Here is a 16,375-nt window from a genome sequence, read left to right on the forward strand (position 1 = left end):
CAGATATACACTCTACACCTTGTATTCTGGTCCTATCTGTTGTCATTTACTAAACCACAACAGATACAACCAGATATACACTCTACACCTTGTATTCTGGTCCTATCTGTTGTCATTTACTAAACCACAACATATACAACCAGATATACACTCTACACCTTGTATTCTGGTCCTATCTGTTGTCATTTACTAAACCACAACAGATACAACCAGATACAACCAGATATACACTCTACACCTTGTATTCTGGTCCTATCTGTTGTCATTTACTAAACCACAACAGATACAACCAGATATACACTCTACACCTTGTATTCTGGTCCTATCTGTTGTCATTTACTAAACCACAACAGATACAACCAGATATACACTCTACACCTTGTATTCTGGTCTTATCTGTTGTCATTTACTAAACCACAACAGATACAACCAGATATACACTCTACACCTTGTATTCTGGTCCTATCTGTTGTCATTTACTAAACCACAACAGATACAACCAGATATACACTCTACACCTTGTATTCTGGTCCTATCTGTTGTCATTTACTAAACCACAACAGATACAACCAGATATACACTCTACACCTTGTATTCTGGTCCTATCTGTTGTCATTCATTTACTAAACCACAACAGATACAACCAGATATACACTCTACACCTTGTATTCTGGTCCTATCTGTTGTCATTTACTAAACCACAACAGATACAACCAGATATACACTCTCAACACCTTGTATTCTGGTCCTATCTGTTGTCATTTACTAAACCACAACAGATACAACCAGATATACACTCTACACCTTGTATTCTGGTCTTATCTGTTGTCATTTACTAAACCACAACAGATACAACCAGATATACACTCTACACCTTGTATTCTGGTCCTATCTGTTGTCATTTACTAAACCACAACAGATACAACCAGATATACACTCTACACCTTGTATTCTGGTCCTATCTGTTGTCATTTACTAAACCACAACAGATACAACCAGATATACACCCAACACCTTGTATTCTGGTCCTATCTGTTGTCATTTACTAAACCACAACAGATACAACCAGATATACACTCTACACACCTTGTATTCTGGTCTTATCTGTTGTCGTTTACTAAACCACAACAGATACAACCAGATATACACTCTACACCTTGTATTCTGGTCCTATCTGTTGTCATTTACTAAACCACAACAGATACAACCAGATATACTACTCTACACCTTGTATTCTGGTCCTATCTGTTGTCATTTACTAAACCACAACAGATACAACCAGATATACACTCTACACCTTGTATTCTGGTCCTATCTGTTGTCATTTACTAAACCACAACAGATACAACCAGATATACACTCTACACCTTGTATTCTGGTCCTATCTGTTGTCGTTTACTAAACCACAACAGATACAACCAGATATACACTCTACACCTTGTATTCTGGTCCTATCTGTTGTCATTTACTAAACCACAACAGATACAACCAGATATACACTCTACACCTTGTATTCTGGTCCTATCTGTTGTCATTTACTAAACCACAACAGATACAACCAGATATACACTCTACACCTTGTATTCTGGTCCTATCTGTTGTCATTTACTAAACCACAACAGATACAACCAGATATACACTCTACACCTTGTATTCTGGTCCTATCTAGATCTGTTGTCATTTACTAAACCACAACAGATACAACCAGATATACACCCAACACCTTGTATTCTGGTCTTATCTGTTGTCATTTACTAAACCACAACAGATACAACCAGATATACACTCTACACCTTGTATTCTGGTCCTATCTGTTGTCATTTACTAAACCACAACAGATACAACCAGATATACACTCTACACCTTGTATTCTGGTCCTATCTGTTGTCATTTACTAAACCACAACAGATACAACCAGATATACACTCTACACCTTGTATTCTGGTCCTATCTGTTGTCATTTACTAAACCACAACAGATACAACCAGATATACACTCTACACCTTGTATTCTGGTCCTATCTGTTGTCATTTACTAAACCACAACAGATACAACCAGATATACTCTCTACACCTTGTATTCTGGTCCTATCTGTTGTCATTTACTAAACCACAACAGATACAACCAGATATACACTCTACACCTTGTATTCTGGTCTTATCTGTTGTCATTTACTAAACCACAACAGATACAACCAGATATACACTCTACACCTTGTATTCTGGTCTTATCTGTTGTCATTTACTAAACCACAACAGATACAACCAGATATACACTCTACACCTTGTATTCTGGTCCTATCTGTTGTCATTTACTAAACCACAACAGATACAACCAGATATACACTCTACACCTTGTATTCTGGTCCTATCTGTTGTCATTTACTAAACCACAACAGATACAACCAGATATACACCCAACACCTTGTATTCTGGTCCTATCTGTTGTCATTTACTAAACCACAACAGATACAACCAGATATACACCCAACACCTTGTATTCTGGTCCTATCTGTTGTCAATCACTAAACCACAACATATAAAACCAGATAGACACTCTACATTATGTACATGTATTCTGGTTCTGTCATTTAAAAAACTACTCAAAATGCTATAGTACAGTAAATGTAAAATCACCAAATGTTTTTATCTGTCCCATCATATTGCTTTTTTTATCTCTGATATACACTGTATTGCAGGCTGCTGATCTGAAGTCTCCTATTGATGAACGAGTTCTCAGGAAAATCTGGACGCTTGTCAATGATGGTGTTTATAGCCCAAAAGAAATGCACCGACACCTGAAGATATTCATCAAAGATCTGTTCAGGGAGCGGGAGATGCCCAGAGCCATCAACCGAAGGTTTTATCCAAGCAGGGAGGATCTGAGGAAGATAATGTACCGTCAGAGGCGTAAAACACTACACAGTCTGATAGACCAGGAGGACTTGGCCGAGAAAATACATGTCTGGCAAGAAGACCACCCTGATGACTCGTAGACTTTTCGTAAATCTTCCATTGTAAAGCGCCCTGTCATAGATGACGACTCTGAAGAGGATGATGGTTGCCTTATGGTCAATGAGGAAGAGTCTCTCCTGGTTATTTACCAGTCTAAATGGCAGAGAAATTTACTTGCTAGATATGGAAACGAGCTGGTGTATCTGGATGCCACATACAGAACAACTAAGTATGCTTTGCCATTGTTTTTCCTTTGTGTGCAGACCAATGGTGGGTTTTGTGTTGTGGGAGCTTTTATCACCGAGAGGGAGGACTCCAGCTCTGTTGCTGAAGCTTTGCAAGTCATCAAAGATAACAACTCAGCATGGACCTGTAAAGGATTTATGATAGACTCCTCAGAGGTAGAAGCCAATGCTATTCACAGTGTGTTCCCTGGTAAGTGATATCTTATTTAAGCATTAAACTATCTTCCTATGGCATCTAGGGTCTATATAGATTCCAGAGCTTTGCAGACAATCTTCATAATGCGCTAGTATTGAATTGAAATATAGGAATTGAATCTTGCTTTGGTCGATTTCATGGCGTGATGAATTGAGTTGCTCTTGAAACAAATTGAATAATCTGCAAAGCAGTTGATGTTGAATTTGTTTTTATTCCAAATGTGTGTTTTAATAAAAGCTATGTACATTGACCATACAAATATATATATACTTGCTATATCCCTCACACCCATTCTTTAACTGTACAATATAGCTGAATTAGTGAATTGCTGAAATCATACATGTACCTGATACGTGTATACCTGAAATGTATCTGATATATCCCATTCATTGTACTATAAATTTGCAGAGTCGAAAATCTACATATGTGACTTCCATCGGAAACAAGCTTGGCACAGGTGGTTGATTGCATCAAAGCATGGTGTTACTAGCCAGGAGCAGACATCCAATCTTCTAAACGTAAGTTTTTAGGTCATCAGGCTCCAAGATCATGAAACAATCTGAAGCACAGGGACCTGGCACGAAAATTTTTAACCAAGAGTATACATATATATATTATAGTATCAAGGGTATGAACTCGGCGGTCGAGAAAAACAGACCTATTTTTTTTTAAAACCGTGATTATTTTAATAAATGGGTTCTATACAACATTGACGGATATCTTACCTTAAAGGGAAATAATTTATCTTTCCATTGAGTGCTTGATGAACAAAATTGGCCAAGTATTGACGAAGTTATGGCTTGATGAATTGGGAAATTTACGAAAAATATGCTAGGTAGACAATTCCCTGTCCGGTCGAAATGTTGTCTCGGCTCTATTGGGCACCTCAAAAACCAAGCCAAAATCACAAAATCTACGCTTGTGGTGGTAAACAGTACCCATAACTGTGTTCATCCACAATCTCCTTTGGAGATGTCATGACCCGTACTTTGTAGAAACTGCATTTAAACATCGTGTAGCTCACTTACTTTAACCGTCACCGCCATGTTCATTTTTGCTCTCGGAACGCTTCTCGACTTTACATATCGTGACTACATTATGCAAATTATGTAATGTTTTCCAAATGTAATATAGTTCCTCATGTTATCATAAATAAAATAATCAAAAGTACATTTTATACCACATCAAACTTTATTTTAGCTATAATACGTAAAAATATATGAAAGGTTACATCATTCTTGATTGGCTAAGCAAAATCTTAAGTCTAAGACTGTTTCATGATCCTGGGGCCTGGTCATGATGATATTTCCCCCTCATTGTACTCATACTATAATTTTGCAGAGACAAAAATCTACATATGTGACTTCAGAATGACCTATCTTCATCATACATCGTCAGTCGTCATAAGAGACTTCTTCTCAATAACAGAAAGGTCTAGGGTACTGATATTTGACCTGTAGCATGCTGGGATGAAGGGCTACCAAAATTGTTGAACGGAATGACCTTGACCCCCATTCAAGTTCACATGGTTTAATATAGAACGAATATACGTACCCGGCCTACTATACCTTTCGGCCGGGTACGAATTGGTCCCTATGTGTCGTAGTGGAGCACTGCCTTCGAAAATCACTCGGGCACAATTTTCTATACTTTTTTGTAGGTTTCCAATTATTTTAAGCGTATACATGCATTTACATATTATTTTTGTCTAAAACAAACATAACTACCATTCTTAATATATACAGTACCGCTCACAAGACATAAAATTGACAGCTTGTGGACTTGCCGTATAAATTCCCTTCAGAAAGACCTTCACATGTATTATATAAAAAAAAATAATGATCGATGAGAATTTGATATTTTATATAGTTCAGTTTTATTCCCTAGTAGGTAAGCGATATCAAAAAAGTATGATAAAATGCAAGTTTTATAATGGTTTGTATAATCATTACTTTGCTCCATTAGCAGTAATAGGCACCAATTGTAGCTCTAAAGACGACACCATTTTCTGTCTAAAAGTCTTTTGAGCTACAATATTGCAGCTATGTTTAATATGGCTAAAATCTTTTGAGCTTGTGAATAACTACGAGGTTCAGAGTCCTGATATTGGGCCAGTCATGTGTCGGCATGAAGGACTACAAAGTTTGTTTAAACGAATGACCTTGCTATTTTGCAGGCTGTTGCAGAGTCTTTCACTGAAGATGAATTTCAACAAAATTTGACACGTCTTCATGAAAGCCAGGTTTGGAAAACCCAACCAAAGCTACAAAATTACATCAATGGACAGTGGCTTGCAAATGACAAACACAAGGTAAAGTAAAAATCTACAAATCATATTACATTTAATTTGCTATTTATCGTATAACTGGCCCTTCTATAGCCATGTTATACGACCATGTCATAAGTATCGTAAGACACATCTGTAATGACACTATTATGACATCATAGGAAGTTTTAACGTCATAATCTTTATATGACTTTGCATGATTGTCTGACAGCAAATGGAAAAGTCACATCAGATTTCTACTGTCTTTTTTAAATATAGACAAAATTTAGAAAATTCAGTTATCATTTCTATTAATAACCACTCATGTAATATCCTCTATTTGTAACACTAGACAATGACATGCAATGCCATTCCATTTTGCAAGACATTACATTAAGGAATGCAGTTGTTTGATCTATGACCCGGTTATATAAAGGCAATAGTTTCCAATATAAATGAAATGAAACATATGAAATGATGTCCTGTTGCGTCTTGTAGAATTCTACTTGCTTTTTTTATGATGGTTTTACAAACATTTCTTGTTTAACAATTTATTCCAGTTGATATCAATTTGAAGATGTGGGTCTGGGCATACCGAGGGGATGAACTTACTCTGGTTGTCAATAGCAACAATGGTGTGGAGGCACAGAACGAGGTTTTTAAATATGAATACCTGTCATCTCTCCCTATGAAGACTGTATCAAGCCTCATGACTCTGCTCGTGGAGGACTTCTTTGTGGATTCCTATCGCAAGTATGTTATGATATGAGTATAAAATTTCACACATTTGATTCATTAAGTGAACATAACTGAAATATGGTTTAATATTTTCAAAGATGACATGTGTAAATCAACTTTAAAACATTGCATATTATTTCTAAAAAAAAATAAATTAGTTATTTTGTTATTGATTGGTAAAACTGTGGTTTTTCATCATTTTATAAGAATATGAAATAAATTTCAAAACTGCTTTCTTCACATTCAGGCTCAAAATTTATTGATGTTTATTGGTATGTAAGTATAAGTATTTTGTGTGGCTTGGTGTTGGTGTCAGCTTTGCTTTGGTGTCTGGTACATTATTACACTAATATTCATTGCATGATTGTAAATATCATTTCTCCTCTGCATATCCCGAATTCCATTATGTCAGCACAATGCATGGTAATTGAATATTGTGTATTGACCTATATAAAATCCAACTAATGATTTCTAATATGTTCTTCTCCAACTTGCAGCACTCTAGATCTATCCTCTGCACTGTTCATAGAAACTCATAACTATTTAGATTAGATCCCACACCTAAAAATCATTTCTTTTTTTTAATTTTCAAAAAAAAATGTATATCTATGTATTTTTCTCTAACAGGGCTGGGTTGATTTTTAGCAATTTCGTATCCTGTAGGGCATGATTGTGACATGTCATTCGACAAGAATTGGTTAAAATTTACTATAATTTTGGTAATATTTTCAGTACATTTTTCTATCATACATATAGATACTATACATTTACAATAATTGGCTGTTTCATCAAATTATATTTTTCACTAAACAAAACGTATAACTTTTATTTTTCACAATTTATTTTTTTAGCCCACCCTTTCCTATTTAGCCCACCATCATCAGATGGTGGGGCTATTCAAATTGCCCTGGCGTACGTGGCCGTAGTTCGGCGTCCGTAGTCACAGCGTCGGCGTACGGCAGGCCAGGAGTCAACGGCGTCCGGCGGGTATGTCCGTAAACAATACTTGTTATCACTATTTCTTAAAAAACTACTGCAGGGATTTTGTTCAAAACTTCACATGGAGGGTCCCCTTGGTCCATATTTGATTATAATGTAGCTTACAGATTTTGTGGGCTGATCGGAAAAACAAGATGGCCGCCGGGCAGCCATCTTTGATTTTGGCAGTTGAAGTTTGTTATCAACTATTTCTTGAGAACTACTGATGGGATTTTTGTTCAAAATTCAATGGAGGTTACCCTTAGTCCCTAGTTGTTGCCCATACAGATTTTGAGGCTGATCGGAAAAAACAAGATGGCCGCAGGCAGCCATCTTGATTTTTGGCAGTTGAAGTTTGTTATCGATATTTCTTGAGAAACTACTGGAGGGATTTTGTTCTTTCAAACTTCATATGGAGGTTACCTTAGGGTCCCTAGTTGTGCAAGGCATATCTTTGATTTTGGCAGATAAGGGCTGAAACTACTAGGTTCAAAACTTCACTGGAGGTTAAGATGGCCATACAGATTTTTGTGGCTGATAGGGGAAAAACAAGGATGGCAGCCAGGTGGCCATCTTGGATTGATAGTTAAGGTTTGATATCCTATTTATCACAGTTTGTTTTGATAATGAACGTTTTGCCCCATGCGATACTAGTGCTGTCCGTGCGGTCATAGCAGCGCCCGGCTGATATCACATTTGACGTCATAATTTGATATCAGCCTGGGACCACTGACCGGGCTTGATATCAGTTTATCGGCCGGTGATAATCACGTCATCCGGGGTTTTCAGTCCGGATTTTAGAGTTGCCGATTCCATTCAGATTCCTACAGACGATAAGTTGAATAACGGATACAATTTCAATTTCAAAATAGCTTCGGATAACCGGTATTTTCGAGAAAGATATCAGAAATCAGAAATGGTTATCAAATTTCATATTGATTTTACTGGAGATATTGTCTGTAACTAAGATCAGGTTGAAATGAGTTAAAATGTCCACTGTGCCGAAAACGCAAAGCATCGCAATTCACATAATTATAACACAAAAAAGAATGTATTCGGTATAAATAAAATCAACGACATAAATCAACGACATGCGTTTGTCAACAAGAAGAGACACAGGAATAAATTAAGACAGTTTAATACGATGTAGTTTAATTTTCCCGTCGATCTTGGATTCATAATTCCTGCTGTCCGTTGTAAACTGATCATTCTGAAAGTATGAACCTCGCTTTGCCGGAATTTGTTGAACATTATCATTTTGTTTTAAGTGATATAGTTAGCCTTCAATAGGATTCTTGTTAATTTTGCTTTAAAATTTTGTGTTTCAACTCGTTCATTTAACGGGGGGGATTATGTATTTGTTAAAAACATATAGATCTACATGTACATGTAATGAAGTTTTCCCACTGTTTTCAACATCAAATTGACTACATGATGACCAGTGGAATATCGGTCACAGTTGTGTAGGATGATGAAAGGTAATGTGGGGGCAAAGGCCCTCAATATTTTGTAACCCCCCCCCCCCCCCCCCCCCCCCCTCCCCCCCCCCCACCCCCCCCCCCCCCCCCCCCCCCCCCCCCCGCCGCCGGAAAGGATGTCTCTCAAATTTTATATGTAGGTTCCCTTAGGGCCTTAGTTGTGCATATTGCATTTTGTAACTGATAGGTCAACAAGATGGCTACACGGCCGCCATCTTGGATTTCATTGTTGAAGTTTGTTGCCAGCTATTTCTTAGAAAGTGCTGCAGCGATCTGTCTCAAATTTTATGTGTAGTCGTGTTTGAAAAAGTTTGAAAAGCAGGGAAAAGATCCCTCTTTCCATTGTCAGACATAGATCATTCATTGGTGGGCGCCAAGATCCCTCTGGGATCTCTTGTAATTATTATAAAGCGTTCTTAACATGGTAATTTTTCAATTTAAAGCTACCTGCATTTAGAAATGATAATTGTCGCCATAACATTATGCAACCCTACTTGATCTGAATATACCGGCTTCACACCATCGGCACATTGTTGTGTAACATAAAAAAATGAATTAATTGTCTCGACATATAAACAAATTGATCTTTTAAGGGACATTTTTTTAAATAGTACATATAATCCCTTTTAGTCTAGTTCGTGTGTATTGAATTTTTACTATTTAAGGTTTGACATTATGTGCTTGAACGTTTTAGGAAATGCGCCGCACAGTGGAAAATTTTCTTGAATGAAGTACGAAAAATGTGCAGGAGGACCCTTTTTTCTTTCAAATAAGCATTTTTAGAAAATTTCAGTCGGCGAAAATGGGGGGGCAAAAAGACATGTTTGCCCCCCCGTCCTGGGGAATGGGGGGGGGGGGGCAGTTGCCCCCCCTGTCCCCCCGCTTCCTACGCCCCTGGGTCATTGATCAATACATTTTAATACGTGTATTTAAATTGTTAAAATTTCTTTCTTTTTTTTTCCCAAAATGTGTGATAAAAAGGTTATGATATGTCAATTTTGATATCGCACCCTTTATCAGCCCTTGACCTGATATCAGCCATCGGGCCTGCGGCCCTTGGGCTGATATGGCGGTCTCGGGCTGTTAAATGGTGCGATATCAAAATTGTTATATAATAACCTCTAATTCTCAAAAAGTGCTGAAGGGATCTTTCTCAAATTTAATATGTAGGTTCCCCTAGGGCCCTAGTTGTGCATATTGCATTTTTGGACCAATCGGTGAACAAGATGGCCGCCAGGCCGCCATCTTGGATTTTGATAGTTAAAGTTTGTTATCGCTTTTTCTCAGATAGTACTGAAGGGATCTGTCTCAAATTTCATATGTAGGTTTCCCTAGGGACCTTGTTGTGCATATTGCATTTTGGGACCGATCGGTCAACAAGATGGCCGCCAGACAGCCATCTTGGATTTTGTTATTCAAAGTTTGTTATTGCTATTTCTCAGAAAGTACTGAAGGGATCTGTCTCAAATTTCATATGTAGGTTCCCCTAGGGCCCTAGTTGTGCATATTGTGATTTGGGACCGATCGGTCAACAAGATTGCTGCCAGGCAGCCATCTTGGATTTTGATATTCAAAGTTTGTTATCGCTATTTCTCAGAAAGTATTGAATGGATCTTTCTCAAATTTCACATGTAGGTTCCCCTAGGGCCCTAGTTGTGCATATTGTGATTTGGGACTGATTGATCAACAAGATGGCCGCCAAGGAGTCATCTTGGATTTTGATAGTTGAAGTTTGTTACCGCTATTTCTCAAAAGGTACTGAAGCGATCTGTCTCAAATTTTATATGTAGTATGTTTGAAAAAGTTTAAAAAGTAGAGAAAAGATCCATCTTTCCTTTGTCAGATATAGATCATTCTTTGGTGGGCGCCAAGATCCCTCTGGGATCTCTTGTTATAGTGGGAATGACTGTATTTAAATGTAAATATAAGCATTGGTTGTCATACATTTGACATGCATTGGTGTGTAACATACCAATGTTACTAGCATTGGCTATGCTAGAACACCCAATGCGTGTCGAAATATGACAACCAATACTTAAATGATTTATATATCATTCTTGATGTTTACATTCTATTGTATATAAGGGAGATATTTCGATTCAATCAGTGATGCAATCCACTTTATTTTCAAATTTAACAAATTTTTACTGGTAAATAATTACATTTTCCCCAGGTACCTGGAGAGCAATGTCACAATGTCAGCTGGTTGGAGGGAACCATCAGGCTCTGTTCCAAAAGAGCTTCATAACCGGCCCAAATACCTTGTACAACATATTCGTGAAGCAACGGTTAGATGTTCGGACATCACTTCAGACATGGTCACAATGGTAACTGAGAAAGAGTTTCTAGTGCAGTCATCTAACCGCCAGTCTCACTTCTATCGTATTAACCTAGGTGATGAATCCAGTCACACCATGCCATCTTGTGACTGTAGGGCATTCAAGAAAACACATTTCCCCTGTAAGCATTTCTGTGTTTTGATATGCCACATCAATAACATCACATGGAACTCTTTGACAAACTTCTACATGAACAATCCTCATTTTATCATTGATGAGGATTGTGTCAAGCTGCCGAAAGATCAACTTTTTAACATACAAGAAGTGGAGCATTCTACAACAGCATGTGCACCTTGTAAAGACCTAGATAACACCATCACAGAGCCACAGCAGCCGCAAGGTCCTTCTCTTTCTGACTCTGCCAGGAAGGTCAGGGAAATCTTGAAAGATTTATACAATCTCACGTACATTGCTGATTCCGTTCAGGCTATGGAAGAGGCAAGAAAACATCTGTCCTCTGCATCAGAGCAACTCCGAGATGGTTGCCCTGCCAATGGTTCATTGCTGTTGGAGAATATTCCTCCAAAGAGACCATCCAAAAAACGAAAATTGTCCACTGAACCTCTTCTTAAGAAACTGCCAACAAGAGCCAAGAGGAAACGTACAATCAAACGTAAGGAGTCATTAAAAGTATATTTTCAAGACAACATACACATATATGATATGTTTTGTATAACATAAAAATGCCAGCCATTAACAGTAGGATTAGGATCTGGTAAAAATCCAACCATTAACGAGAATATATACTCCAGTCTACTAACGTGGGAAATATATTGGCGCATTTGCAAACAGTACCAGTTTTATTAGCCGACCATCATCAGATGGTGGGCTATTAAAATCGCCTTTCGTCCGTGGTCCGTCGTCCGTCCGTCCGTCCGTCCTTCCGTCCTTCCGTCCGTCCGTCCGTCCGTTAACAATTCTTGTTACCGCTATTTCTCAGAAAGTACTGAAGGGATCTTTATCAAATTTCATATGTAGGTTTCCCTAGGACCCTAGTTGTGCATATTGGATTTTGGGACCGATCGGTCAACAAGATGGCCGACAGGCGGCCATCTTGGATTTTGATAGTTAAAGTTTGTTACCGCTATTTCTCAAAAAGTGCAGAAGGGATCTTTCTCAAATCATTTACAGGTTCCCCTAGGACCCTAGTTGTGCATATTGCATTTTGGGACCGATCGGTCAACAAGATGGCCGACAGGCGGCCATCTTGGATTTTGATACTTAAAGTTTGTTACCGCTATTTCTCAAAAAGTGCATAAGGGATCTTTCTCAAATTTCATATATAGGTTTCCCTAGGGTCCTAGTTGTGCATATTGCATTTTGGGACCAATCGGTCAACAAGATGGCCGACAGACGGCCATCTTGGATTTTGATAGTTAAAGTTTGTTACCGCTATTTCTCAAAAAGTGCAGGAGGTATCTTTCGCAAATTTCATATACAGGTTCCCCTAGGACCCTAGTTGTGCATGTTGCATTTTGGGACCGATCGGTTAACAAGATGGCCGACAGGCGGCCATCTTGGATTTTGATACTTAAAGTTTGTTATCGCTATTTCTTAGAAAGTACTATAGCGATCTGTCTCAAATTTTATATATAGTGTGTTTGAAAAAGTTTGAAAAGCAGGGAAAAGATCCCTCTTTCCATCGTCAGACAAAGATCATTCTTTGGTGGGCGCCAAGATCCCTCTGGGATCTCTTGTTGCAATTTGTTAATTAATGAATGGGAATTAATCTATTTTCAGACCAATTCCAGAGAATTTCTGTAAATGACGTGAGTATTTAACATTACATTTTGGAAACTGCTTTCAATACTGTGACATAGGCTCAAGTAAACAAAATGTTATCTGCATATGAAGCATTAATACTGTAAAATGTATTGGTTTGTTTTTGTGACACACTTTGACCTTGTACTTAAATATATATCTTTAGTGTTAAACAGTTGTCATGCACATTATTCGGCCATGATAATTGATTTTGACTGCATTTTTAGCCCACCATCAACAGATGGTGGGCTATTCAAATCGCTTTTTGTCCGTGGTCCGTCGTCCGTCCTTCCGTCCGTTAACAATTCTTGTTACCGCTATTTCTCAGAAAGTGCTGAAGGGATGTTTCTCAAATTTCATATGTAGGCTCCCCTAGGGCCCTAGTTTTGCATATTGTATTTTGGGACCAATCGGTCAACAAAATGGCCGCCAGGCAGCCATCTTGGATTTTGATAGTTAAAGTTTGTTACCGCTATTTCTCAGAATGTATTGGAGGGATCTTTCTCAAATTTCACATGTAAGTTCCCCTAGGGGTCTAGTTGTGCATATTGCATTTTGGGACCAATCGGTGAACAAGATGGCCGACAGGCTGCCATCTTGGATTTTGATAGTTTAAAGTTTGTTTACCGCTATTTCTCAGAAAGTACCAAAAGAATTCTTCTTAAAATTCATGTACAGATTTGCCTAGGGCCCTAGTTGTGCATATTGCATTTTGGGACCGATCGATAAACAAGATGGCCGACAGGCCGCCATCTTGGATTTTGACAATTGAAGTTTGTTACAGCTATTTCTCAGAAAGCACTGAAGGGATCTGTCTCAAATTGCATGTGCAGGTTCCCCTAGGGGCCTAGTTATGCATATTGCATTTTGGGACCAATTGATGAACAAGATGGCCGACAGGCGGCCATCTTGGATTTTGATAGTTAGAGCTTGTTACCACTATTTCTCAGAAAGTACTCAAGGGATCTGTATCAAATTGCATGTGCAGGTTCCCCTAGGGGTCAAGTTGTGCATATTGCATTTTCAGACCGATCGATGAACAAGATGGCCGACAAGACGCCATCTTGGATTTTGATAGTTGAAGCTTGTTACCACTATTTCTTAGAAAGTACTGAAGGGATCTGTCTCAAATTTCATGTGTAGGTTCCCCTAGGTCCCTGGTTATGCATATTGCATTTTGGTACCGATCGGTGAACAAGATGGCAAACAGGACGCCATCTTGGATTTTGACAATTGAAGTTTTTTTCCGCTATGTCTAAGAATGTACTGAAGGGATCTGTCTCAAATTGTATGTGCATTCTATGGGTCTAGTTGTGCATATTGCATTTTAGGACCAATCTGTGAATAAGATGGCCGACAGGTAGCCATCTTGGATTTTGATAATTGAAGTTTGTTACTGTTATATATCTCAGAAAGTAGTCAAAGGATCTTTCTCAAATTTCATGTGTAGTAATATGTAGTAAAAGCTTGAAAAGCAGAGAAAAGATCTGTAACGAAGCTGCGGTGCGCTTCGTTGCTATATTTTCCGGAAATTATATTAACCGAGACTTTGACGGAGAACGCAGGTTGCTGCCGTGTTTGTGAAATTGGAGGTTAAACTATCGATAATCGGCCCGGTGTGTAGCGCCACGTGCTCGGTCTTTCATTGATGGGTAGGAGTTAATTCTGATAGCGAAAACGTGAAAATATTAGCAGCAAAACTGTCCATTTCACGGTACTTCCCACTGAGCCACGCGGGTATTTTCTTGTTGTCGCCTTTACACATGTTAAATATTAATAAACTGTAAAATGAATTTGATGTCGTCCATTGTCCATACTCACTGGTACCTTTGAATATTGCAGCGAGACATAGGAATCTGCAAGCTAACGCGGCAGTCGAACCCAGGGCAAAACAAATTAATTGTATCATTCTTACTCTACGCTAATGACTACGGTCGTAGCGAAACAAGTCGTTACAATTTGGAACCTCCGGGGGGACCCTAATTAACTAATTAATTGAATTTCTGATCGTTGACTTACTCGTTTATTTACTACGCGGTGTGACGAATCCCTGTGGTTGTGGAATTTATACAGGTGTACTGTTTACGTTTCGGTTGAGTGGGTACGCTTGTGTGTATAATTTCTCAGGTGTGAGCTATTTATAGCTTGCACTGTGTTTCTCTTTAATATTTTGGACCTAGTCTTGTTAGCTTGATTAACGAAACTTGTGTAGGCGTTTCACATTAGTACTGGTGAGAATGTGGACAATGCGGATTTGGGAAATGAAATATAGGCTTTACAATCCTGGGTAAAAAAACTTTCATTGCGAATGCTCATGGGAGGTGTCGTGTAACAGGGTACGGGGGAAGGATGGGCGACAGTATTACTGGGGAGGCCGCTCATAGGTAAAGGGGACTAAGTAGGATTTATTGTAGTAACTGATATGGGGTTAGAGTGAGTTAAATTCCGAAACTGATAGGCCAGTACTGAAAATACAAACTTGTAATTTGGATATTTGAGGGGTTGTTGTTATTTAGTAGTATTGATATTACAATTTGATAGGACTAACATTTGTTGTTCAACTTGTTTTTCATGTTTGCTGTATACTGGTGCCCCTGACCTGGGGGGAGGAACTAAGGAAGAGGACCCAGGCCCCTGTGTCATTGCTGGTGCCACAACGTCAAAGCGGTTTGGGGAAATACGTACGGCCCTGCCTGGACCCAGACGTCCTTATTGTTATTCCGGAAAGTGTGATATAAAGTGCCCGGAGGAACTTTGAGGTGATAAGTATCGGGACATTGGGGTGTTGCTTTTGGCCATGGTAACAAAAAAACCCCTGTACATGATTCCAGGGAATTTCAGTGTTACACAAGGAGAACATAATAGTTTGGGCCCGATCGGGCAGGGTAATAAACCCGAACCGCGCAGCACAGGGGTCTGGAGGACACCGTGTCGACCCCTGAATATCCCTTCCCCCCAGGGGGCATCAGAACTTTAAGAAAAAATACGCATAGTGAGGAGCATTCAATTTATTCAGACCTAGTATTGATGAGTAGTTTCAGTATGTTCATGTCTAATCTGCGGATGTATTTATGACGTGTTTTTATATATATATTCTTTTCCTTTTGTATGTTGTAGGTATATATACAGGCAAATATGAAACGACTAGTGTCAGGCCAAGTGGCCATTATTGGCCATAGCTATATAACAAGACTTAGCAATCTTATCAATAACCCTAGGGAGGGGAGGTTTACTCGGGATCTGGGATTGACGGGGGTGGGTGTTCGTCTGTATGGTAAGTCTGGGGGGAAAATTTGGGATATTGTGGACTTGGTGGATCGGATGAAGAGGGAGGGGTTTAGTCCGGGGTTAGTAATCTTGCAGGTGGGGGGGGGAACGACTTAAATAGCAGGGGGGATAGGTTGCAACATTTCATGGGGG

The 16,375-nt window shown here is 38.8% G+C and overlaps 1 protein-coding gene across 1 annotated transcript; it reads left to right on the plus strand.

The window, feature by feature from the left end:
* The first annotated feature begins 2,468 nt into the window (after positions 1-2,468).
* On the plus strand, positions 2,469-12,957 carry LOC138311314 (uncharacterized). The gene is made up of 5 exons (XM_069252743.1): positions 2,469-3,389; positions 3,804-3,913; positions 5,572-5,706; positions 6,239-6,414; positions 11,029-12,957. Exons 1-5 carry the CDS (start codon positions 3,068-3,070, stop codon positions 11,873-11,875), a joined length of 1,590 nt encoding a protein of 529 aa, XP_069108844.1. The 5' UTR covers positions 2,469-3,067; the 3' UTR covers positions 11,876-12,957.
* The last annotated feature ends 3,418 nt before the right edge of the window (positions 12,958-16,375 follow it).

This window comes from Argopecten irradians, unplaced genomic scaffold (genome assembly GCF_041381155.1).
Source record: "Argopecten irradians isolate NY unplaced genomic scaffold, Ai_NY scaffold_0017, whole genome shotgun sequence".
Classification (NCBI taxonomy): Eukaryota; Metazoa; Mollusca; class Bivalvia; order Pectinida; family Pectinidae; genus Argopecten; species Argopecten irradians.